This window comes from Staurois parvus, unplaced genomic scaffold (genome assembly GCF_062004578.1).
Source record: "Staurois parvus isolate SC_StPar_1 unplaced genomic scaffold, SC_StPar_1.0 ptg000018l, whole genome shotgun sequence".
In the NCBI taxonomy this organism is placed as follows: Eukaryota; Metazoa; Chordata; class Amphibia; order Anura; family Ranidae; genus Staurois; species Staurois parvus.
In genome coordinates, this window is record NW_028317814.1 from 10,647,176 (window position 1) to 10,674,274 (window position 27,099).

The window sequence follows — 27,099 nt, forward strand, 5'->3', positions numbered from 1 at the left end:
TAATAATTTGGAATGCGGTGTAAACAAGATAAGACTACATGAACAAGATGATGCTCTAAAATGCAAACAATATTTTACCTGAGCATAGGGAGAGATTTGGTGAGATTAAAATTGATGCATAGAATCTGGTGCAGCTGTAAAAAAGTAACCAATCAGCTGCCAGGTTTTATTGTCAAAGCTTAACTGAACAGTCAAAAGTTAGAAGCTGATTGGTTGCTATGCACAGCTGCACCAGATTCTGTGTGCACCAGTAAATCTCCCCCATAATTGGTTGTTCTGATTGTATGAATGGTAACATACTCATATGCTGAAAAACCTTTTCTGTCTAATAAATCTGATCTTGGTCAGTCTATTAGCTGTTTCAATTTGCAAATAAGTTTATTACTTGTACATCAGATTGGTCAGAAAAATTCACCCAGTCTATGGCCAACCTAAAAGAAGCTTTATTTTTTTCTTTTATCATTGTTACAAATAACAGGGGGTGTGCATGCATTCTGAAGCCATTATGTTCTGATATAACTTAGAAGGAGATGTACAGATATACAGGCTCACTCAATAAAGCAAAACACAAAGCAATAATACAAAATGCCATAACTGTCACGGCTAAGAAGAGTTCTGAGGCCAAATTCTGATTGGTTGCACTGGAGTACTGGACTGTGTACATTGCTCCTTGTACTGAATGTTTTTTTAAGGTTTGGCCATATCTACTCATACATTTCACGCCTACAGATCTCCACAGAGGAAATGTTAATGTCGTTCAGGATCTGCAGTTTGGTTATGCCAGAGAAGTGCTTCACTCGGTGGCGAAATTGGATGATCTTGCTGTCATCTATGAACACCTGGAAATGTTCCCTGTCTGAATAGATTTCAATCTGGAATGAACAAAGAAAAGAACATTTAGCTTCGCAGCAACTAACAGTATCAATATTTTGTGTTACAGTAGACCTTTATCCATAACAACTTGATAAAAAATAATGTTCTTTAGCAAGGAACAAACATTCCACATTAATAACTATGTTACCAAAATTAGTGTGTTCTGTACATTGCCTCCAGCATTGTTCCTGTTTCTGCTTGCTAAAGGCTGCCATTTTGCTGAAGCGCAGAGTCCCTGGGCAGCAGTACATATTTAGGTTGTCAGCAGATCGGCCTCTAAATTTTCATCACAGTGTTAAAAAATAGAAAGCACTGAGCATGTGCAGAACAGGTTGAGCACCGGGTATTACTGGATTTTAAACAGTATAGGGACTTGCTTTTAATGTTTTACCTGCAGGAAGAGATGCAGCAGGACTTAATTTTCTGAATAAAGTTCCTCTTTAATATGTTTTACATTGGAAAAGGGGGGTGGGGGACGGGGAGGAAGGAAATTATTAAAGACAGAGAAGAATGAAAGATAGCAAGGGAGGAAAGAAAAATTGAAGAAAAGAAGGGAAAAAGGGGCAGGGAGGAAAAAGAAAAGAGGGAAAGAAAAAGAAGATAGGAGAGGAAGGAAAGGTATGAGAAAAGAAGGGTAAGAATGAAGGACATGGAGGGGGAAGGAAGGATGGAAGGTAGGTAGGAAGGAAAGGAAAGAAAGGAAGGAAGCAAGAAAGAAAGAAAGAAAGAAAGAAAGAGAGGAAAGAAAGAAAGAGAGGAAAGAAAGAAAACAATGAAGGATAGGGAGGAAAAAAGAAAGGAAGACAGGAAGGGAAGAAGGAAAGGTGGAAGAAAAGAAAAGAAAAGAAAAAAAGAAAAGAAATGGGAGGAAAGAAGGAAGGAAAAGGAAGATACAATAGGAAAGAAAAATGGAAGACAAGAAGGGAAAAAGGGGCAGGGAGGAAAAAGAAAAGAGGGAAAGAAAAAGAAGATAAGATAGGAAGAGAGGAAGGAAAGGTATGAGAAAAGAAGGGTAAGAATGAAGGATATGGAGGGGGAAGGAAGGATGGAAGGTAGGAAGGAAAGGAAAGGAATGGGAAGGAAGGAAGGAAGGAAGGAAGGAAGGAAGGAAGGAAGGAAGGAAAGAAAGAAAGAAAGAAAGAAAGAAAACAATGAAGGATAGGGAGGAAAAGAAGAAAGGAAGACAGGAAGGGAAGAAGGAAAGGTGGAAGAAAAGAAAATAAGAAAGGAAGACAGGAAGGGTAGAGGGAAAGGTGGAATAAAAGAAAAGAAAGGGGAGGAAAGAAGGAAGGAAAAGGAAGATACAATAGGTATGAAGGAAAGATGGATGACAAGCAGGGTACGAATAGGGAGGAAGGAAGGAAGGAGGAAGAAAAGAAAAGGAAGAAAGGAAAGACTGATGAAAAGAAGGGAAAGGATAAGGAGGAAAGAAGGAAGGAAGAAACAGGAAGACAGGGAGGCAGTAAGGAACAACAGATGAAAAGAAGGGTGAAAATATTATGGAGGAAAAAGAAAGGAGGGAAGTCTACATGACTTTGCAGTTCACTTTCACTGTGTACTCTACTTTACAAGCTACACACAGCAGTACAATGTCAAAAGCATTTTGTTATTCTACCGACACTAATTGACAGTTTATATAGCTAGCACAAAAACTGTTATTTTCAACCCATTAAAATTAAAATATGCCAATCATATCAGTATAAACTGAGGGCATTGTAAGGTAATTAAAAATAAAGTCAATACCCTATTAGCATTTTGCCATTGTCAGAAGCAAGAAAACTGGATCAGTATTCTGTATAGATGTGGTCTACAAGATTTTTAACAAGCTTCACTGCTAATATATGAAGAATCCTTGTAAATGGTCACTGACCATCATTGTGACTCATGACCTGATCATACCTGGAAAGGCTCATTAGCTTCCAAAGGAGAAGGGTCAGTCTTTTCCTCCTGCCCCCAGTGACTTGACAAAAAGGAGTTGCAGATGATGGTGCCCTCAGAAAAACGGGGATTGAAATGGAAAGCGATCTGGTCTCCTGAATCGGTGAGGAAGTTGATTTCAAAGCTGTTAGATCATAAAGGGGACATGACTTGTAAATCTAGTTTTCTGGTGTTGCGTGTTACCTAGTTAAATGTCTGTAAAGAACCACCTTAGTCCTGAGGACAGAGGTCTAGGATTGTTGACTTCATGTCCATTCCTATTTGAGCCCTCAATCATCAAGGTGCCACCTGCTGGAGGGAGCAGGCAATGGATGGTTGTAATTGCAGGATGAAGGGGTGGGAAAGGTAAGGTAACAATCATTTTTTAAAAGATTTACTGTAGAGCATATTTGAACACAAAAACATAATGCGTTGCAGCTTACCACTCCTTAGATGTGGGTGCATTAGTTTTCTTTTCTTCCTTTATATTTACCTAGTGATTCTGCCAGCAACCATTTCCTGTCTTTGGGTGACTGAGCTGTATCTATGGAGGAGCAGCACTGTTTGCTAACACTGCTGTCCAGATTTGGACTGCAAACACCTCCTCCTTTACTCCTCTTTATTGCATAAAGAGTTGTTGCTTTGTAGTCCACATTGGATAACTGGAAAGGCTGATAACATTGCTTGTGAACTCAGTTCTGTCCTCATGAATTGGAATTCTAACAGGATCAATGGGTATATATATATATTTGCAGAAAATGTACTTAGTCTTTAAAAATAAATTGAATGAACTCACCACATGTAAGGACTGGAATATGTTACATCTTTGTTCTTGGGTTTATATATATTTTAAATGATTTCTGTTCAGATTAGTGATAAATGAAGGCACATTTGACTAAGCCACCATGGGGGGGCAAACTGATGTAAATGACTCAGTGTTCCCTAGTTATGCCCGAGCTACAGAAATAGATATAACCCTAGTAAGATAATATTCACTGGGGCATGTAATGTGGTCAGTAGGGATGAGTGGAGACATTTTTCCAAGCTGGAAGCTCTCAATTTAACTCTTTGAGGTGCTTAGTCAAACTTTCACAAAATAAAATGAGCTACTCTTAATTTTTTTGTTATTTAGAAGGTTTGTTCTTTTTCTAATGTAGTTAGAATAGTTTAGTTTATTTCATTTAGGATCTACCCTAAACTACCACACCAAAGCAGAGCTAGCTTGCAAGGAAGAACAAAACATGAGTGACAGCCCTCTGTAAGATGTGGTTCAGGCATAAAACTAGGGAGCTTGTTTTAAAGTCCAAGTTTACCTACAAAAAAATAAAAAAATAAGTCCAAGAGATATTATTCACACCAAACAAACAAAACATCAAAGACTGATTAATGTGAAAGGACCATTTAAACATGCACCAAACATGTACCAAAACATGTAGCAAGCAGGACTTTTAAAAATGCACCTGAAACACAACTGAAAAGTGTGTGAAGAGTTCCATAGGATTTAAAGAGATGCATTTTTCTTCCGCTTTTTAAATTGAAAACTGATTGATGTGAAAGGGCGCTCAATGGGAAGCATCAAAAGCGCATCAAAAACTGATCAGTGTGAAAGGGCCCTCAATGGGAAGCATCAAAAGCACTCAAAAACTGATCAGTGTGAAAATGGTGCTCTGCTCAATAATGTGGAACACCCTCCTTTAGTAGTTTTTCCTTAAATTGGGCTCACCGGCCAATCTAATTATCACAGGTGTCCGAGATTTTTTTCAGTGATCAAAAAAGCCCTGACACACAATGCCATCCATGAGTTAAACTGAAAAACAAAATATTTTATCTTTGTGACACTTAAATAGAATTTGCATAATAATTTGGAACGCAATGTAGAAGACAGAAACACAAGGAACACATCACGTCTTCTATGATCAGGACTCAACAAATACCAGGCGCCAGGTTGCCATGGTGAATAGAAAATGCATCCTGATGCCGGGGTTCACACACTGCCTCCCACTGACTTCAATGGGAAGTTGCGTCCCATAGACGTCAATGGGAAGTCATGAACCATAGATTTCAATTGGAAAACGCCTCACATAGACTTCAATGAGAAAACGCTTCCCATAGTCTTCAATGAGAAAACGCTTCCCATAGACTTCAATGGGAAATCGCTTCCCATAGACTTCAATGTGAAAACACCACCGATAGACTTCAACGGAAAAACGCCTTCCATAGACTACAATGAGAAAATGCCTCCCATAGACTTCAATAAGAAAATGCCTCCCATAGACTTCAATGAGAAAACAACTCCCATAGACTTCAATGGGAAAAGGCCTGCCATAGACTTCAATGGGAAAAGGCCTGCCGTAGACTTCAATGAGTAAAGGCCTTCCATAGCCTTCAATGAAAAAATGCCTCCCATGGACTTCAGTGCAAAAACTCCTATCAATAGCAAACCTATGTGAACCCTTATCTCTGCATGTCACTGTACTCTATCACTTGCGAGTCTGGGATGCACAAACTCGTACAGAACCCTTTTCGTAATGGCACTTAAAACACAATGCGTGTGGATCGCATCTGTGTGACACACGAGGTATCTAGCCTGTCATGCGAATCTGAGAGTTTCAAAACAAATCCAGAATCACATATGTGTGAACCAAGGTGGTTCCATTCACACCTGTGCGTTCTGGATTGTGGCAGAATCACTGTGATCGCATAATGCAGGCTCGGGTGCCATTATTTTCAATGCCGCCTAAAACGTGGTGCGGTTTTGCCGTGATTGTCATGTAGGAAATTGCATCGTGTGCAGTCCCGGGCCCTGACAACCCACGCTAGGCTTACAAAAAACCTGCCTCCTAACTTTTTTAGCTGGCTCCTAGATTCAAAGCAAACTTGTCAAGCCGTACTTATGACTACTTTGTGGTTTTCTTGGAGGTAAACTAAGGCTTTATAGCAAAAATGTTTTCATCATACATTAAAGTGAACTTGACCTTGCTAAAAACACACCAAAGTACCTACATTAATGTTCAAGTCAATCCTTGGTGACCCTGTCATGAAAGCAAAAACCTCTAAAAGGTCAAACCTGTAAAAGAACAGCGAAAACTTATGTCTCTCTCTGCCCATGCTGCACCACGAGCTCCATTCACAGGAAATTTTGTGAGGTCCACAGAAAAGAAAAAACATCTCTTCCAGGAATGTTTATCTCTTAGATACCCCTGAAGCGTCCACTGGTTCATCCTGATGACCTCCATATCACTGCTGTCTCCTGTAATGGGCGGAGGTCAGAGGGAGGACTGTGCTAAGTATCTACAGTCTTCTTTTAGGCCTCTATCAATACGAGTGCCTGAGACTGTGTGGCATGAAATTTGGGTGTATTTCACTACCCAGGATCCACATACATGCTGCATACAGATGCCCATATATATCAATGACGGGATGTGGGTATGAGCCAATATTTGCGTAAGTACACATACTGGCATATTCCCTCTGGATGCAGACTGTATCCATCCAGGGGCATATGTCAGTACGCAAACTTGCACAAGTATTGATGTATACCTGCGTGTTAGCATGTGGGAACAACATGTTGTAGATTTATACTGTTTTTTGTGTGGGATCAGTGCCCCTCATGAGTGGAGTCCAAACTACTTCACCAGGCCCCACACACGGAAGGATCACATTCATTACCTTGCCAATGACACCCCTGTCCCAGCACTGACTATGAAGTAATTTTGAGGGAAATAGCATTGAGCACTGACTTTCCTCTACCAGCTCTTCTCACTTTATTGTGCTCAGCCCAAAGGCAAATAGAGTAGCTACCACACATAATCACGAGGTCTTGCACACTGTGGTTCCAGGCTCAGTCTCTAGGAAGATTCCATTGTGCAGTAGGCCCTGAGATAGAGACCCAGCCACTCGGCAAGGTGCACCACTGGTCACCCCACCTATGGAACCTCCATCATCTCCTTCTCCCGAATTGGCTGCTCCTTCTTCCTGTTACTTTATAACTTGTAGTTGAACTCTTCATTCCCCAGACCATGTTCACCAATGCACTGTGGAAGCACACTCTCTCTCTTTCTTCAAGTAAATCAGACCAGACATTGTATCTTAACCATAACTTCTTCTGCTGAAACAACTTGGTGAAAATAGTGTTCTTTAACAGTTTCCATAGGAACTCATTTATGGTAACATCTCTTTTACTATAAGCACTGTACGGGACTGTGACTGTGCAGTGGTGCCCACACCTTAAGATAAAATGGCTACTAAAGTTCAGTCCATAGTCCGGTCATAGGGTCCTGCTTTGGGGTAAACAGAAACAAATCTTACCCAAGCTCAACTGCTGTGTTAGAGTATGGAAGTAGAAGTCTGGTGCGCTGGCTAAAGCGTCCACTATTTCCAGTATTTATCCATAGCTAATAGCTCATAAGATATGAGGAAGGCTCTGTAAGCCGAAGCGCGTTAGTATTTTGGATATTGTACCTGCATCTATGTAACCAATAAGGCATTTGCAAAGAAACCACTAAGTTGCCGGCTATTATCCTGCTTTGGGGTAGCCCCAAATTTGGTATCACGATCGCATCTCACATATGATTCCACTCCCAACTTTCCATCAGCTAGAAGACCACAAGGTCAAACTACCTTTTGCATATATATATAGGGTAACATCTCTTTTATTATAAGCACTGTACGGGACTGTGACTGTGCAGTGGTACCCATACCTTAAGATAAAATGGCTACTAAAGTTCAGTCCATAGTCCGGTCATAGGGCCCTGCTTTGGGGTAAACAGAAACAAATCTTACCCAAGCTCAACTGCTGTGTCAGAGTATGGAAGTAGGAGTCTGGTGCTCTGGCTAAAGTGTCCACTATTTCCAGTATTTATTCATAGCTAATAGCTCATAAGATATGAGGAAGGCTCTGTAAGCTGAAGCGTGTTAGTATTTTGGATATTGTACATGCATCTATGTAACCAATAAGGCATTTGCAAAGAAACCACCAAGTTGCCGGCTATTATCCTGCTTTGGGGTAGCCCCAAAGTTGATATCACGATCGCATCTCACATATATGATTCCACTCCCAACTTTCCATCAGCTAGAAGACCACAAGGTCAAACCTCCTTCTGCATATATACCCTCAGAAAGGAAGTGACACATGCAGGGTAAGTTACACCACAGCGCACAGTTCACTCCCAACTAATCACACTTTAACCTCTAGTGCAAAATATCACAAACATTTTGGACATCTGCCTACACACGTACAGCCGCATTTTGTAATACATTTCTACGGGTGGTTATACGCAGCATCTGTGGATCTCCCAGGATGGGAAATATGCTGAATATTTGGACATCTGGCCCCAGGCACCCATGTGAATTAGGCCAAATAGTTATGTCATTAAGGGGTTTTTGTTTTTCATGACAGGTTCCCTTTAGTTATAAAATGGAAATATAACAGAAAATGGAAATTCAGTTCATAGTTAGCAAATACTGAGTACACATGTATACTTAAATAAAAGGCAATGGAGACCAAGTTAGATTTCTGATAGTTGCCCTTTATTGCCCTGGAGGTGTGTGGGAATTGATGTACGTCAATTACAGCTAAATAGGGGGTTTCTGAATAAATTGGAAATCCTCTTGATACATTTCAGAGTTTCTCTACTGTAAACACCATTATCTTCCGAATGATAATCAGTTCATTATCTTACTCATTTTCGTTGGAGCTTGTCTCGCCCTTTACAATTACACTCCATCCAGGACAGATTCCCTGTGGGCACGATGCTTCAAACTATTATTGGAAACAATAAACAAAATATAATCAGAGATGTCTAAGCCATGGACAGTTCCCACAGATGTTTTTTTTTCAGCTTATAAAGTTTCTTAAAGTTGAACACCATACTTACCTTCAGTTCTATAAAGTTGTACTCTCTTTACTCTGATTTTACATCACACTGTGAGTTTCTCACAGTGTGCATTAGAAGCTGCAACACATGAGCTAGAGCTTGCCTAATTTTCTGGCTGTAGAGGACATCCAGCATCTTCTAGGTCTATCTCCCTTGCCTTTTTGCTTCTGGTCCACCCCTTTCATTAAAGTGGTCATATACCCAGTGAAGTGACTGGCCTCAGGTGATACACAGAGATTAAACAAATCCTCCTACATAAGTTGTACCTGTTTATCTGAAGTCTTCACTACACCCGTTCAAAGTGCTGAAGTTATAAGCTTGTCTGAGAGTTCAGAAAAAAGGGGGCAGGGATCTGAAATTATACTATGCAGAGCTCAGTAAGGAGAATTCTGATAGCTGATTGGAAGGAAGGGACACCCCCCCCCCCCCTCCACACAGCTCACAGGAATAGAGCCCTGGCTGTCAGTCTGCTGGTGCTCTCTTGCCTGTCACAATTGTTCTCTTGGAAATCTTGCCAGAAGTGATTCATGCTGATAGCAGAGGAATGAAGCAGCAGACAGAAATTGCAGTTACAGTGGGGAAAATAATTATTTGATCCCCTGCAGATTTTGCACGTTTGCCCACTTACAAAGAAATGAAGGGTCTATAATTTTTATCATAGGTTTATTTTAAATGATAGAATATTACAAAAAATCCAGAAAAAACACATGATACAAATGTTATATTGAGTTGCAGTTCAGTAAGTAAAATAAATCCCCTGCCATCCGACAATAATTATGGCTCCCACAGGCTGGCTGTGCGCTCATGTGGTACACAGATTAGTCCTGTCAATTTAGGAAGGTGCTCTTAAATACAACTCGTTATGTGTATAAAAGACACCTGTTCACAGAATCTCTTTCTTGGGCACCACCATGGGCAAGACCAATGAGCTGTCAAAGAACATCAGGGAATTGACCTGCACAAGGCTGGCATGGACTACAAGACCATCACCAAGAAGTTTGGTGAGAAGGAGACAGCTGTTGGAGCGGTTATTCGCAAATGGAAGAAATACAAAATAACCATCAATTGCCCTCACTCTGGAGCTCCATGCAAGATTTCACCTCATAGGGTAAGGATGATCATGAGAAAAGTGAGGGATCAGCCCAGAACTACACAGGAGGAGCTTGTGAATGATCTCAAGGCAATTGGGACCACAGTCACCGAACAAGCCATTGGTAACACAATACGCCTCCATCCTGCAGTGCCCTCAAGGTCCTCTGAACAGGCCCATCTGATGTTTGCCAATTAACATCTAAATGACTAACCCCCCTGGCGGTATTCCCGAGTGTAGCTCGGGGTAAAGTTTCAGTACCACAAGTGGTAACCCCGAGCTACACTCGGGAATACCATGCGGCGCTGCCCTGGGATCCCTCTTGCACTTACCTTGTCCTGCGCTCCCGCGATGTCCCTCCTGCAGTGTCCCCTGCAATGTAATCCGGCGGATGCCTGCATCTGTCATCTGGGTTCCATCCCCTGCGAGCGTTGGGACGTACGGGGGGCGGAATGGCGGGAAATTTGAAAATGACAAAAAGTGACATTCACTAAAATCACATAGTAAAACATTACTGTATCAAACTATTTTACATACATTTTGTCCCTACTGCTTTGTCCTGTGCCCTGCCTGCATTTTTACTGTTCTTTCTGCCTGGAAACTGAGAAATGTCCATGGCATCTAAACAGCGTCTCTTTAGGTCAAAAGTGGTTTTAGACCGGCTAGAGAACAGCGATAGTAAATTAGAACCACTTTGAGAATTGAGTGATAATGATTCGTGGGGAAATTCGTCATCAGACACAGACACAACGATTTTGCGACTTTGCTCAGTGATGTGCGAACTTGGCGATATGTTTCAAATTTCAGTGTTTTTGGTTTGATTATATTATTGAATTAAATTTTTTATTATTATATTTTTATTTTTTATGATTATTTATGAAATTATAATTTAGTGTTTCAAGTTTTATCCTAGCCGGGATGTTTACTAGATTCTTGTTCGGACAGATTTCAGTGAGTTATTTCTAAAAATTACAGCAATACAATATAAAATGCCAAATTTCCATGCAAAATAATGGTACTACTTTCAGCACCAAAAATCTGAAATAATCATACCGCCAGGGAGGTTAAGAGAGGTACTGGGAGAAAGTGCTGTGGTCAGATGAGACCAAAATTGAGCTTTTAATTGGCATTAACTAGATTCGCCATATTTGGAGGAAGAAAAATGCTGACTATGTCCCTAAGAACACCATCCTTACAGTCAAGCACGGAGGTGAAAACATTATGCTTTGGGGCTGTTTCTCTGCCAAAGGTACAGGCAGGCTTTGCCGCATTGAGGGGACAATGCATTGGGCCATGTATGGTTTAATCTTGGATGAGAACCTTCTTTCTTCAGCCAGAACACTGAAGATGGGTCGTGGATGGGTCTTCCAGCATGACAATGACCCAAAACATACTGCCAAGGCAACTAAGGAGTGGCTCAAGAAGAAGCACATTAAGGTTTTGGAGTGGCCTAGCCAGTCTCTAGACCGTAATCCTATAGAAAATTTATGGAGGGAGCTGAAATTTCAAGTTGCCAAGTGACAGCCAAGAAACCTTAAAGCAGAGTTCCAGTCAGTTTTGTGTTTATTAAAAGTCAGCAGCTACAAAACCTGTAGCTGCTGACTTTTAATAAACACACACTCACCTGTCCCAGGGTCCAGTGATGTGCTCACCCACACCATCCATTCTTTCCATCTTCTCTCCCCGGCATCACAACTGTGGGCACCATGCTGTGACAGTTTGTGGCTTCACAGCCTGGTGCCCACTTGCTCATGTGCGAGTAGCGCTGCACATTCTGATTGGTCCAGCAGTTTTCTGGGACCTGTGAAGGTTCCCAGGAGACTGCGAGAGGAAGAAGGGGGGCTGAACTTCCGGTTCGCTTTGGTACGGTGAACTGAGCCATAAGTGGGAGGGGATACCTATCAAAAACAGGTATCCGCCCCTTCCCCTCCCCTTTTTTTCTTTTTTTTAATGCGATTTACTACCACTTTAACTGAGACAAGTACACACTATAGAGGGATATGCTTTGTTCATATTTCATGTCTGAGGTTTACAACTACTTTAACTGGGTTTCAGTTCCTTATATTCTATGACTCTTTCACACAGGGGGAGGGACAGCTGGGGCCAGGAACAGTAAAAATAGGCAGTTGTGCTGAGGTCCTACAACTTTGGAGAGATTTCCTACCACTTGTTTTTGCTATGGGACAGGAAATAAAGTGAGGAGGCTTTTCCCTCTGAAACATGTTGGATATTAGAATCACAATGGGATTGATTTACTAAAACTGGAGAGTGCAAAATGTGGTGCACTGGGCTGATAGCCATTTATCTTCTAACTTCAGCTTGTTCATTTAAGTCTGTCAAAGCAAAACCTGGAAGGTGATTGGTTTCTATGTACATTTGCACTAGATTTACATTCAGTTGTAGTAAATTAACCCACATGAGTTGCAATAGAAGACCTATGTTAGGTGTGATAAAGACTGTCAAATTATAACAGTTGTTACCAGCTGGCAATCTTTTATAAGACCTAACATAGGTCTTCTATTGCATCTCAATCTGATTCCAGTAACATCCACGGCTCAAGCCATGAGGAAGGAGGAGGCCTTTCCTCAAAATATATTGAGTGTATTTGATGGTCTTAACCAATGAACACTTCAAAAAGACCTTTAAGCATTTGGAAATTTTGTTTTAGGTGTTCCTCAATACCCACCCCAAATTTTTGCACTTCCATGTGACAGCAGTAGGGCTGGTTTGGTTGACTAAGGCCAGAACTGGATAAAATGTGCCAGACTGGCCATAGGGCACACTGGGCATTTGCACTTATCCGATCCCCTCCTCTGCCTCATCTTCTAGCACAAGTCTCCTACCCAAAGCACATATCCAAAGCCTGGATTTTGTTTAACTATGTGTAACGTACCTGGTGGTAGAACCTGAAGTACAAAGGAAGCCCTCCCTTACAGCTCAGGCTCAGGGACCCTGGTAAAGTAACAGGGAGCACCGGAGCACAGAGGTGCATGAGTGCCTGGTAGAACTTCTGAAGATGGATGTTTATGTGCATCTGGGATGCAGGAGCAGACTGGCAGGTGGTACGCTGGCAGAGATGCAGGAGCAGCTGGAAGATGGCACGCCGGCAGATGTGTAGGAGCAGACTGCCAGATGACACGCTAGAAGAGGTGCAGGAGCAGACTGGCAGATGGTACACTGGCAGAAGTGCAGAAGCTGGATACCGGCAAAGATCAGCTAGTTCGGGTGCAGGAGGCAGAGTAAAGCAAGATCAGACAGTCCGGGTCGGCAACTAGCAGACAGACCAAGCATAAACAGTAGGCAGAAGAATAGTCAAAGGGCAGGCCAGGGGTCGATACAGGCACCGTTCAGGCAGGGTCAATAACAGATCAGATTGGCAACAGAATCACAGGTAACAGAATGCAGGGGTGCTTAAATGTAATAGACCAAACAGCACTAATGCAAGGCACTAGCCCAGCCTAAATAGCCCACCTGGTGCCAATGCAAGATCGCGCAAGCGCATGTGCGCGATCATGAACGCGCATTTGCTAATTGACCTTGAGCAGGACTTACAAGGGTTCTGTGCCTGTGCATAGATATGCGCAGTCCCTGACATTATGCCCCTTAAGTCCCTCCTACTGTAAAACTTGGCCACGCCCACATAGCCTCTAACCCCCTCCAAAGTGTCCCTCATTTTCAAGTTTGAAAGTTGGAAGGTCTGTGCATGTTCTAACAAGAGCTGGCTAATGTGACAGCGCTCCAGAGGGTGAGAATCACAACATAAAACATGCGATTATATTGCACATATCATGCACCTGGCTCTAACCTGGGGGTCTCTGTCTGCTGCAAGCCAGTGCTGCTAGGGAGTGACACCATCTGAGCAGGACTTTCTAAGTCAGAGGTCTCCAAACTGTGGCCCTGGGGTGATGTAGCCCTTTGCCAGCCTTTAACCGGCCCTTGGGGTACTATTCCTCTGAATGATACAAGGCACTATCCCTCCCACTGACACCAACAATGGTGCACTATCTCTTCCACTGACATCAACAATGGTGCACTATCCCTCCCACTGACACCAACAATGGTGCACTATTTCTTCCATTGACACCAACGATGGTGCACTATTTCTTCCACTGATACCAATGACGGGGCACTTTTCCTTCTACTGATACCAATGATGGGGCAATACTCTTCCTTTTACTGATCTCCAACCCTGAAGTCTGGGGCCCGGGACATTTTCTACCCCTACTGACCACAATCCGACCCCCTAAAGTCTGAGGTACAGTAAACTGGCCCTTTGAATGAACAGTTTGTAGACCCTTGCTCTAAGTCCTCCAGTACCGATCCTCACTCACCATGGAACATAATGCTGGTGCTCAGTGGTAGCTGCCTGTAAAACCCAAAGAAGAGCCGGATTCTGTTTTCTAATTCCATATGGGTTGCTCAGTCTAAACTGCCCAGACCTATTTATTGGCCAAGTCCATTCCTGGTTCCAAGAGCAATTAGGGAGCAGGTCTGCCTTTTTTCTTAAATTCCAGATTTGCTTTTAGCTATGATAATACCACTTCTGCAGAACTCTATAAGAAGGAAAGTGCTTTTTGAAATACTATTATTAGGCTCAGTGAGTTTTCGGTGCATTCCCCTGCTAATATATACTGTAAATTTACGATGACCTCAGCAAAAATGAAGATCATCCACTGCAATGGTCTGGAAATGAAGTTCCTCACAGTAAGGGAGGAACATTTATCTAATCTGTCACAGAAGTAGAACACCTGTGAACTGCTGGATGCTTCTTCCACTTTCCTGACTCTAAGCAGTCATGTGTAGAATATCCGCTGTCAGCACACACTCCGGATTCCATTTCCTAATGAGAGTGAACCCTGCAGATCAGAGGAGCATGGCAGTGCTATGCAAAACAGCATTGCAGCCATCCATCCCTATACTTTTCCTATGCGTCTTATCTTCCATTCCAACAATTCACACTGCCTTTTTTATTTTTCAGCATGGCGCAAGGCATGTGTTCTTTAATAGGAAAATGTGATTATATTGGCTGTGCATGCATATTGCTGTGCCGTGAAAAATTAATTACAAAGCAAAACAATGCGTTGTACCAATGTGGTAGTACCCAAATATTGCAGAGTTCTCCTTTAAACTGTAACATTTCTAACAGTATCTGCTTGCAAAGCACAGTTTTCACTCTCCCCCTCCCTTATTTCCTGTAATATGTACCAGCTTGTAGCTAGCATCCTTATCTGCAGCTGCTATTCAAGGATATTCTGTAGAGTTTAGAAAGCCTTTTGAAAGTATAGAAAGTGAAAGCAGAAATGTATGCATTGTGACATAATTATTAATATGTATACTCTGTGACAGGGGTGGACTGACCATTTGAGCTCTCGGGCACTGCTTGAGGGCCCTGGCTTAGTAGGGGGCCCCATGAGATGCCCCTGGTACCTTTCATTGGCTTTTTCATAGACTTTTTTGGGTTTGGGAGAGGACACAGGGGCCCCATGATCCCCTATTGACCGGGGGCCCCAAGAGTTGTCAGTCCACCCCTGCTCTGTGTTTTTCAACTCACTCGGCTTTCCAGGCATGAGCCTGGCTGGGTCACTCAGCGCTGTTTTAATAAATCACTTGTTTTCCTCAGAAGTCCGTGTCCAGAGTTCTCTGGTTTTCCAAAATTGCTACTACACCATACATTAAGAGCTCGTTCACAAGTGCATCAGGCACTGCCTCTTCTCAGAAAAGCAATCCGTGATCTGATTGTTTTTCAGAGGTGTTGTACCTGTTTAGCTATAGCAATTTTTCCCCTATATCCATTCAAAATGCAGAATTTAGACAGGACCTCCTAAAAGTAGTGGGCAGGGAGCTGAAGCTACATCAGCGAAGAGAGCTCTGAGAGCTGATTGGAGGGAAGGGACACACCCCCTTCCACACAGGAACGGAGCTCCGGCTGTCAATCTGCTGGAGGTCCCTGCTCAGTCACCATTTTTCTCTTGGTATCAGGAATACTCATCAGTGACTCATGCTTATAGCAAAGGAATGAAGCAGCAGAGAGAAATGACACTTGGTGCAGACAAGTGAACACTATAAAGGGATATGGTAACAGTGTTCATAGGGCACTTTACATAGGTATGACCTCCAGGAGAAAAGGATCTTGGGCATCTAGTGGAGGGAAAGGGAGACCAGGTGACATGGGAGCACAGCAAGTACTGGAGCAGGTCTTCAAGAGTGGAAGCAGACTCTGTTAACAGTAAATTGCGAGGAAGGCACCTCTAAGTGCAGTATGCAGCAGTTATTGAATAGTAAAAGGTTAAAAGCACTTACAAGATAGCAGTGAGATAAAAGCTCATCAGGTATAATGCCAGGGGGACACACTGAGCCGACCAGCAGTAGTGATTGTGGTGGAACGCATGGGCAAGATGGCCGCCATATTTCCAGGAGCGGTGTGGAACGCACACGCCGGCCGTGACATCCTGGAAGTACGGCGGTCATCCTGCCCGTGCGTTCCACCACACTTGCTACCTTGAAGCCTAACTCCAGGTTTCTTTGGGCCAAGCTGAACTATTTCCCTTACTTAGGCTCCATTCACACCTATGCAGTTTGATTTTTGTCCGTTTTGCAGTGCTTTTCGCAGTTCGTTTTGCGTTTTTCTACACGTGTTTTTAATGCATTTTGCTTTTCTTTTTTTTTTTTTAATGTGGAATTTTTTTTTTTTTGCTGGGCAGAATAAAAACGCGGCAAAATCCATGCGTTTCAGCAGATTCTCCATCGAACTCTATTTTAGCAAAAACCCTGACCCTTTCCAAAATCGCAGCAGCTTAAAAAAGCATAGATGTGAACATGTTCCATGAGAAACCATGATAAATGGATTGTAGTGAGTTTCTGCAAAAAAGCAAAAAAGCACTAAAAAAAGCATTGGTGTGAACCAGGTCTTAGACTTCGTTCACACCAATTTTTTTTTGTGCCTTTTGGTTTTTTGAAGAAACACACTACAGTCCATTTAACATGGTTTCCTATGGAACATGTTCACATCTATGCTTTTTTGAGCTGCTGCATTTTTGGAACTGGTCAGGGACTTTTTTAAAAGCAAAAAGGAGCATAGAGTTCAATGGAGAATCTGCTGTAATGCATGGTGGTTCGTTTTTGCCACGCTTTGCGTTTGCAGTTTTTTTCTGCCCGGCAACAAAAAAAATTTGATTCTAAAAAAAAAAAACTGAATAAAATGCAAAATGCGTTTTGCAGTGTTTTTCGCAGTTCGTTATGCATTTTTACATGCTTTTTTGATGCGTTTTTTTTACTTGTTTTTACCACGTTTGTTCAGCTTTCTTTTTTTAAGTGAATACTTTTTTTTTTGCTAGGCAGAATAAAAATGCAAAATTCAGCAAAATCGCACTACCATGCATTTCAGCCAATTCATTGAAATCTATTGTAGCAAAAACGCTGCTTTTTGCTGTTAAAAAAGTTCCTGACCCTTTCCAAAAATGCAGTAGCTCAAAAAAGCATAGATGTGAACATGTTCCATAGGAAAGCATGTTAAATGGACTGTAGCGCGTTTCTGCAAAAAGCACTAAAAAACGCATTGGTGTGAATGGAGCCTAAGGCTGAGCCCTGGTTCACATATATGCGGCCGCGTGGGCCGCGTTTTGCGCGGGCACGGCAGCCCATTTATTTGAATGCACTCCTGTGCCCCGTGACACGCAGGGAAGAAGTCCCTGCACATCTTCTGAAAACACAGCCCACACGGGAACCTCGGTTCCCAGTGCGGTTGCGTTTTCCAGTGTGGGCGGTGTGCATTAGGAACACGGGTCCACATTCTTCTGTGCGGGTGGTGCGGTTGCACGGATTTTCGTGCGGATCTGCAGCGGCACCACCCACACATATGTGAACCAAGCCTTAATGTTTTCAGAAACTAGCTTCTTTATGACCCAAAGGAGAGAAATATGCTCACTAGAGAAACACACCTTGATCAGACTATATGCCAGGAGCTACTTCACAATCTTCTACAGTGGTCAATCCCCCAGGATCCTGCTCATGAATGAGATTGGTCATTTATATCAACTGCTTTCATCACAGTAACTTACTGCTTCATTGATGGTTCTAGGTAAGAGCATCATGGAGTCAAACCTTCATTACCACTAAATAAAAGCTCTTTATTGAAATCCATCAAACGCTGTGAAGGCACTAAACTTAACAGACAGATGTGTTGTGGGAAATCTTCGACTTTGATGGCTTCAGTTATTGGGAATTTTACACTGCTTATGGACGTTTGATTGCTTGGTCCTTCTTACCCATCATCATTTATCAGACATATGTTGAAGGTCTCGGTTTTAGATCCATCCCATTGCTATTTGTGAGAAAATGTTAACGTTTTGGTGGAGAACAGGGCTATTCTTGTGTCTTACATTTTACATTTTGTTGGGTTGACAGAACACTAAAACCTGCCAGATTGGTTTGAAGGCACCGTTCAAGATGATCTCTTCTCTTTTAACTTTAAGTTCCTTCAAGAGAGTCCATCACAAATGGGTATATTTAAGTCCTCATGGACACTGGGCATTTTACAATCGCCAGTAGCGTTAGCTGTATAAAGTCACATTAAGTTTTTCTGCATTTTTTAGCGTTTTTGCATCAACATTTAGCCATGTTTTTCTGCATTTGCGTTTTTTACACAAAATAAGAACATTTTGGCTCAAAAACCGCCCCAAAACACCGGTTTGCTGCATTTTACTGCATTTTGCTATGTTTACCAGTGTTAGAGAGTTTTGACAGCTAAAAAACTCCTCTAGAAACACCTTAGTTCTGTTCTTTTTTCCAGCCAAAAAACGCCCCAGTCAAAAAACACTGATTAAAGCCTATGTGTGCATGGACACAGGATAACATGCTGGGGAGTTTACTGGCTGTAGAAAAAAACACCAAAAGCCAAAAGCAACAGCTATAAAAACATCCAGTGTGCATGACGAGTAAAAGTCATAGGTGTCCGTTTATGAACCAGCAGTAATAGATCGCTGCTCAGTTCTCTGGCATTCTCAGGAGAACACAATTCTCCTGTGAATGCCGTTTATGAAGCATATGTAGATCAGTTCTCCAAACGAAGGGAGAACGGTCTACAAACGCTGGAAAATGGCTGATTTTACTATAATCTCGCGAGATTACAGTAAAATATCAGTTTACTAAGCAGAGGTAAATTATCTCTGCTTAGTTTGCGGTCCCTCCGATTCTCCAGCTCTGGGCTGGAGAATGTGGAGGGAGAACACAGATCTCCAGAGAAGGGCTTACATGATCTCTTGAGTGTCATAAACTGTGAATGACCAGAGAATAGCTGTGATCCTCTGAATCGCAGCTATTCTCTGTGTCATAAACGGACACCTAAATCTCCACTCTAGATGTTGTAGTAGAGCAACCCTAGAGTATAGCTGTGCCCTGACTATGGACGTTAAACTATTACATATTCATATAATAAAGCAGAAAAAAAACTTTGATTATATAGCTACTTGTATTGTGAAATAAGAACCTCAATGATCACAACAAAGATTCTGTCCAGTTTCAATTAGTTTATAACAGCTTACAACACCTGCTGTGTGTTAGAAGATTCATAAAAAAAATAAACAAATAAATAAAATGTTTGTGCCCAGTGGTGGACTGACAACTCCTGGGGCCCCTGTGCAATAGGGGATCATGGGGCCCCTGTGTCCTTGCCCAAACTCAAAAAAGCCTATGAAAAAGGTACCAGGGGCATCTCATGGGGCCCCCTACTGACCCCAGGCCCTCGGGCAGTACCCGAGTTTCCCAATGGTCACTCCGCCCCTGTTTGTGCCTCTGGTTTGCACTTTAAATATGATTTTCTCCACCATGCTTATAGCTACAGAAGTGAATGTAAATAATTGAGTGCAGATAGTTCAGTTCATATACTTTCTTCCAAGCACCAGGCATTTTTTTCCCCACTGACTACTGACTCCAGGCATTTTTTTCTTCTCACTGGTCACAGACTCCAGGCATTTCTTCTCCCACTGACCACAAACATTTTCCCTCCTATTGAACCAGGCTTTTTTTTTCTTTTTCCTAACCACCAACAGCGGGCATTTTCCTTACACTGATCCTAGTGCATTTTTTCATCCCAGAGACCATTAGTTTCAGGGCATTCCACCCAACTGACCATAGGCCTTTTTTCCTACAACTGATATGGGGTTTTTTTCCTTCCACTGAACAGCAATGTATGGGCCTGTGTCAACAATGACATCAGTTTGAGACACTTCTGAGAACACCTAGAATTTGTTGTCAGGTGTATCCTACATTTGATCTGCTTAAAGAGGTTTTGAATTCACATGGACTTGTATACAAATGTAAAAGCCCATCCACACAGGAATGAATGAATGAATGAGGCTTAACAACTTAGAAACACGTGCTGAGTTGTCAAGATTCTGGTGCATTAGAAAGTAATAGAAAAAACTAAAATTTTGGTGCTTTTCTTGTGTATTTTGAAGACAAATTTCTCCACAATACCTATAGCTAGAGAGATGAATAGGGGATATTTAAAAAGCACTTTTACTGCTTGTTCAGAATGTGTACATACTGGAGGCTGATATCAGATGGGTGATTTTGCCACTAGAGACTAATCCCCAGTGCCAGGTTCACTAGCGAGGCTGCCTGTCTGCCCCTATGGAGTCACTCCCTCTGTAGTCAGATGCAGTAAGATGTCTCATTGTTGCTGTCCAAACGCTTTTGAATGGGAGCAATATCTCACTGACTTGGCTTTGGAGGTAGACATTCCATAGGGACAAACAAGAAGCCCCTTAGCTATCCTGTCATTAGCAGGATCACTAGTGTGCATAGTCTAGGTACAGGTTCACTTTAGGAGTGAAAATTCAGTCTATTACAAATGTCAGTTCTTGGTTTGCCTTCAGAATCAAGAATCCTCTCATGTTCTTTGTAAAACTTCATATAAATGAAGGCAATAAAAAGAAAAAATGTTTAATAAAATAAATAAATTGTAAAATAACAAAAGCATTTAAATTCCAAATTCGGCAACTGCTTGACATAGCTTAGATATGAAGTGTTTCCATGAGAAATAGATTGTGTTTCTGCCCCAAAAAATTGAATGCACTGAATAATTAATTTGTGTTTTATTAAAACTGTCACAAGCTGTTTGATAGAAAATGAGCAGCGGAAGAGATAAAGTGGTACCTATAAGGCTGAATTCCAATTGCGTATAAAAAAGGGAGTTGAATTATTTTTTGCATATCAAATGAAAATAATTGAAGAGCATTTCCAGTCAAGGGCAAGGGCAAAATCTTTACTCGTCTCAAAAACCAATGAACACTTCAGCAATTTTTTAAATAAAATATTTGACTAGAAAGGAACTTAAAGAAGGGGAAGCTTTGCCTGAAACTACAATGCCAGTTTTGGATTGAACACCTCTAGATGATCCTGTAAATTAATGCTAAGGAAGCATAGAAGATGAAAAAACATGCACACTTTAAACTTGAAAGGGAAAACACTAATATGTGTATATATATATATATATATATATATATATATATATATACACACACAGACTATATTGCCAAAAGTATTGGGACACCCCTCCAAATCATTGGATTCAGGTATTCTAATCATCTCCATGGCCACAGGTGTATAAAATCAAGCAACTAGGCATGCAGACTGCTTCTACAAACATTTGTGAAAGAATGGGTCGCTCTCAAGAGCTCAGTGAATTCAAGCGTAGTACCGTGATAGGTTGCCACCTGTGCAATAAGTCCATCCATGAAATTTCCTTGCTACTAAATATTCCACGGTCAGCTGTTAGTGGTATTATAACAAAGTGGAAGCAACTGGGAACAACAGTAACAACGTAAAATGAGAGAGCGGGGTCAGCAAATGCTGAAGTGCACAGTGCGCAGAAGTCGCCAACTGTCTGCAGAGTCAATAGATAAAGACCTCCAACCTTCATGTGGCTTTCAGATTAGCACAACAACAGTGTGTAGAGAGCTTCATGGAATGGGTTTCCATGGCCGAGCAGCTGCATCCAAGCCTTACATCACCAAGTGCAATGCAAAGCGTCGGATGCAGTGGTGTAAAGCACGCCGCAACTGGACTCTAGAGCAGTGGAGACGTGTTCTCTGGAGTGAACAATCATGCTTCTCTGTCTGGCAATCTGATAGACGTTTCTGGGGTTGGCAGTTGCTAAGAGAACGGTACTTATCTGACTGCATTGTGCCAAGTGTAAAGTTTGGTGGAGGGGGGATTATGGTGTGGGGTTGTTTTTCAGGGGTTGGGTTTGGCCCCTTAGTTCCTGTGAAAGGAACTCTGAAGGCATCAGCATACCAAGACATTCTGGACAATTTCATGCTTCCAACTTTGTGGGGAAAGTTTGGGGATGGCCCCTTCCTGTTCCAACATGACTGTGCACCAGGGGCGGACTGACCATTTGGAAACTCGGGCACTGCCCGAGTAGGGGGCCCCATGAGATGCCCCTGGTACCTTTTTCATAGGCTTTTTTGAGTTTGGACAAGGACACAGGGGCCCCATGATCCCCTATTGCCCGGGGGCCCCATGAGTTGTCAGTCCACCCCTGCTGTGCACCAGTGCACAAAGCAAGGTCCATGACATGAAAAAGACATGGATGAGTGAGTTTGGGGTGGAGGAACTTGACTGACCTGCACAGAGTCCTGACCTCAACCCGATAGAACACCTTTGGGATGAATTAGAGTGGAGACTGCGAGCCAGGCCTTCTCATCCAACATCAATGCCTGACCTCACAAATGCACTTCTGGAAGAATGGTCAAACATTCCCATAGACACCCTCCTAAACCTCGTGGACAGCCTTCCCAGAAGAGCTGAAGCTGTTATAGCTGCAAAGGGTGGGCCAACTCAATATTGAACCCTACGGACTAAGACTGGGATGCCATTAAATTTCATGTGTGTGTAAAGGCAGGCCGAACAATACTTTTGGCAATATAGTGTATACACGTATATATATTTAATTTTTTTACATGATGAAAATATCAATATTGGATACTGTTTATTTTCATGTATTATTTGTAATTATATATAAATAATGGGACATCCATGTTTGCCTATTACATATCGTAGCACAATTCACATGCAAAAAAAAGGCTTTGGAGTTGTTTTACTAAAGGGATGTTGTGCTCTGTAAGTGCAGTTGCTCCAGAGCTTAGCAGAGCTTGGTAAATGAGGTGAAGATTCACTTTTCAAAGAATACCAAAACACAATTCAGTAATCTTCCCCTCATTCAATAATCTCTACAGCAACTGCACTTGCAGAATGCACCTGTACCTGTACCTGCAAAGTGCACTGTATTTTTGTCTTTAGTAAATTAACCCCAATGTCTCCCCAAAATTAATTAAGTTCCCCCTTACATGTCCTTATATAGCATTTCTATTTGTTCCAAAGAGGGTGCCAGCCCATTAGAAATGAACTCCAGGAACACATTAATGCAGCTTTTCATGATCAATACATCATTAAATGTTGTTTTTTTTCTATACAAACACTGTCAGAATTAAAATTTATACAGCTATATAAATCCCCTGCCTGGATGGACAGAAGTACACATTCTATGGCATGTAAAATAGTTCTCTTATATGTATTTCATCTGTGCATTTTGCTGTTTTTTTCACTGTTAAAGATATAAATAATATAATATGGTGAAAACTTAAGTCCTCATGCACATTGGGCATTTTTACAGCTGCTGTTTTGGGTGTCAGGCAGTTTTTTCTGCAGCCAGTAAACTCCCCAGCATGTTATCTTATGTGTCCATGGACGCATAGGCTTTTATCAGCATTTTTGGGCAGGGGCGTTTTCAAGCTGGAAAAAAACCCAGAACGACAGTGTTTGAAGAGGAGTTTTTCAGCTGTAAAAATGCTCTAATGCTGCAAAATGCTGCAATTTTGCGTTTATGAGTGTTTTTGAGCCTCAAGTTTTGTGGGAGTATAATTTAAAAAAAAAAAAAACCTCAAACACTGAAAAAAACTAACGCAAAATGCTAAAAACGCAGCAAAACGTGGCATTCTATAGCTAATACTACTGGCATTTTTATAACATCCAGTGGGCATGAGGCATAAAAACAATGGGCTTACTATATTTCTTCTTTTAACCGCTTTCTCGCCGCCCTATAGCAGAAATAATGCTACAGGACGGCAGAGGTGCGCAAAACCACGTATATATACATAATTTTGCATTTCCAGGTAGGAAATTGGCAGCCTCGGCTGTTAATCACCGGGTCCCGGCTGATGATTCCCCACCGGGACCCAGCGATCACCGAGTATCATGGACCAGGGAGATACCTGTATGTAAACAATACAGAACGCTCCCCTGTCAGTTCCAGCACGCTGCTTTGTATGGCTCTGCATAGCAGAGCCATACAAAGCAATGTGCTGACACAGTAAATCACACAAGCAACATACTGTGAAACAGCACACAGTTAACCCTTTGATCGCACCAGATGTTAACCCCTTCCTGCCCAGTGTCATTACTACAATGTCAGTGCAGGGGCGGACTGACCATTTGGAAACCCGGGCACTGCCCGAGGGCCCGGGGTCAGTAGGGGGCCCCATGAGATGCCCCTGGTACCTTTTTCATAGGCTTTTCTGAGTTTGGGCAAAGACACAGGGGCCCCATGATCCCCTATTGCCCGGGGGCCCCATGAGTTGTCAGTCCACCCCTGTGTCAGTGTTTTTATTAGCACTGATCACTGTATTGACGTCACTGAGGATGTCAGTGACAGTCATTTCCCCCAGTGTCAGAATGCCCCCTGCAGTCGGTATATGTCACCGATCACCGCCATTACTAGTATGAAAAAAAAAAAATTCCAGTATATATACCGCCATTTGTAGACGATATAACTTTCATGTTAACCAATTAATTTACACGAATAGGGATTTTTTTTGTAACAAAGACATGTAGCAGAATACATTTTGGGCTAAGTTTATGATGAAATTAGATTTTTTAAAATCTCTTACTGGACATGTTTAATATAAAAAAAGTAAAAAATATTGTTTTTTTCTCAAAATTGGCGGTCTTTTTTTTTAAATAAAAAAAAACACAGAGGTGATCAAATACCACCAAAAGAAAGCTTTGTTTGTGGGAAAAAAGGACATAAATTTAATTTGGTTGCAGCGTTGCATGAGTGCGCAATTGTCAGTTAAAGTAACGCAGCGCAGTATCGCAAAAAATGGCCTGGTCAGGAAGGGGGGTAAATCCTCTGGAGGGCAAGTGGTTAATATTCTCTGTTACAAGACGTAACACAGTTGTTATTTGCTAGAGAGATCATTATTTTCAGCTCTCAATGCACTCACTGATGAAAATAATGATCTTTATGGAATATAACAATCAATATACTTTGGTGAATTGAGCCTTTGGAATAAGATGTCAAATCAAAGGATTATCACAAAGGCTATCATTCCTTTAAACATAACTAGCTTCTGTTTAATTGAGAAGAAATCAAATACTTTACTACAGGAGAATCTTAAAGTGTACATAAATCCTAACAATGAACTTCATTATTGGTTCAATATACCACTGAAATCATTTTCCTAGACAGTATCTGTTCAAAAAGTGAAAAATGAAACCTGCTAATCTTGCCAGAAATCTTTTGAGCTGATAAAATTCTGTACATTCTGCACTATTATCAGTTACATTGCTCCCGTCTATCTATGTAGATGACAACCCCCCCCCTTTTCACCCAAGTTATGAAGAGGAGGAGTGGGGGAGATATTCTGTAGTCCAGTACAGGGGCAGACTGACCATTTGGAAACTCGGGCATTGCCCGAGGGCCCGGGGTCAGTAGGGGGCCCCAAGAGATGCCCCTGGTACCTTTTTCATAGGCTTTTGTGAGTTTGGGCAAGGACACAGGAGCCCCATGATCCCCTATTGCCCGGGGGCCCCATGAGTTGTCAGTCCACCCCTGGTCCAGTATGACAATGCTGCTGCACCATAGATTCCAAAGACATGCTGGTAGGTTAATTGGATCCTGTCTAAATTGGCCCTAGTATGTGTATGTATGAATGTGAGTTAGGGACCTTAGATTGTAAGCCTCTTGAGGGTTAGGGACTGACGTGAATGTACAATATATATGTAAAGCGCTGCGTAAATTGACAGCGCTATATAAGTACCTATAATAAATAAAAATAGATACAGTACAGTGAGGGAGCGTTGTCACCCTTGGACAGGAAGAATGTTATTGGCAAAATCAGCATATATAAATAAAATAAAAAAACATGTAAAAAGAAAAGTAATGCAGCCACCACATCTAAGGACTAGTAGTCTGCAATATATTCCATTTTTGTTCTTGGATTTATATACACTTTAATATATCTTGCCATCAGGGGCGGACTGACAACTCATGGGGCCCCTGTGTCCTTGCCCAAACTCAAAAAAGCCTATGAAAAAGGTACCAGGGGCATCTCATGGGGCCCCCTACTGACCCCGGGCCCTCAGGCAGTTTCTAAATGGTCAGTCCGCCCCTGCTTGCCAACAATTACAAATATACCATCGCTTACAATCTTTAAACAAGCACAGATTGACAATTAATTTTCTAATAATATTATTTATTATTATCATTATTATTATTATTATTATATTACGTGACACTTACCCTCAAAGCCATCTTTTCTGCCACTACGGAATTGCAGAAAGTGTCCACGCTGCAGGCTCTCATATACCGTCGGGTCATTCATACAGCCACATGCAGAAGATTAACTTGCACACAATGGAAGGTAGGCTGTGCTGAGTTGATGCGCTTGGCGATAGGGCAAATAACGGGTGATCTCATTTGTATTTGTTGAGACCCAGGCATTACCACAGCCAGTAAATTTCCATGGGTGCAACTTTCCAAATAGAACAAGGATTAAATGGTGTCACGTCGTGATTTCAGGAGCTCTTAAACTGCAGAGATCAGCAGTCGTGGCCTCGGAGCTGGAAGCCAGTGTGTTTGTTTAGCACCCAGTCTAGTAAAACTGGCCTGACATTCCTACACAGAACCATGTTGTTGTCTTTTTACACATGTGGGTTTAATACCCGTATATACCTGTACTAACCTACAGCCTCGAATCATATTAGTCAGTTATGCTGTCAAAAGATTATTTCTTATTGAATTCTAATGGTTACAGCAACCCAATGTTGTCTGCGTTGTGTTAAAAAAAAATGGAAGGGTCTGACTTCCAAAAAATGTATTATTCCGCAATAGGCTTTTCATATCTCTTGGTGACTAGCCTAGGTTGTATTAGCGGTTTTGCTGCTTAACCAACCCTTGTGGGAGTCCAGTTGGGGTTCCAAGAATATGGACTTATGTTACTGAAACAAATGGACAAAAAGATGTTCTCACCTATTTAACCTCCCTAGCGGTCTGATTATGTC

General features: G+C 41.9%; 1 protein-coding gene across 1 annotated transcript; it reads right to left on the bottom strand.

The window, feature by feature from the left end:
* Positions 1-421: 421 nt before the first annotated feature.
* On the bottom strand, positions 422-26,512 carry GRIFIN (galectin-related inter-fiber protein). Its single transcript, XM_089682498.1, has 4 exons — positions 26,339-26,512; positions 8,472-8,551; positions 2,773-2,935; positions 422-872 (listed from the first exon to the last, which is right to left on the bottom strand). Exons 1-4 carry the CDS (start codon positions 26,414-26,416, stop codon positions 705-707), a joined length of 489 nt encoding a protein of 162 aa, XP_089538624.1. The 5' UTR covers positions 26,417-26,512; the 3' UTR covers positions 422-704.
* Between the last annotated feature and the right edge of the window lie 587 nt (positions 26,513-27,099).

Coding starts and splice junctions, on each gene's coding strand:
- GRIFIN (XM_089682498.1), bottom strand. CDS start 26,416: ATGACCCGACGGTATATGAGAGCCTGCAGCGTGGACACTTTCTGCAAT. Junction 8,552..26,338: donor CAGAAAAGATGGCTTTGAGG/GTAAGTGTCACG, acceptor TTCCAATAATAG/TTTGAAGCATCGTGCCCACA. Junction 873..2,772: donor AAGCTAATGAGCCTTTCCAG/GTATGATCAGGT, acceptor TGTTCATTCCAG/ATTGAAATCTATTCAGACAG.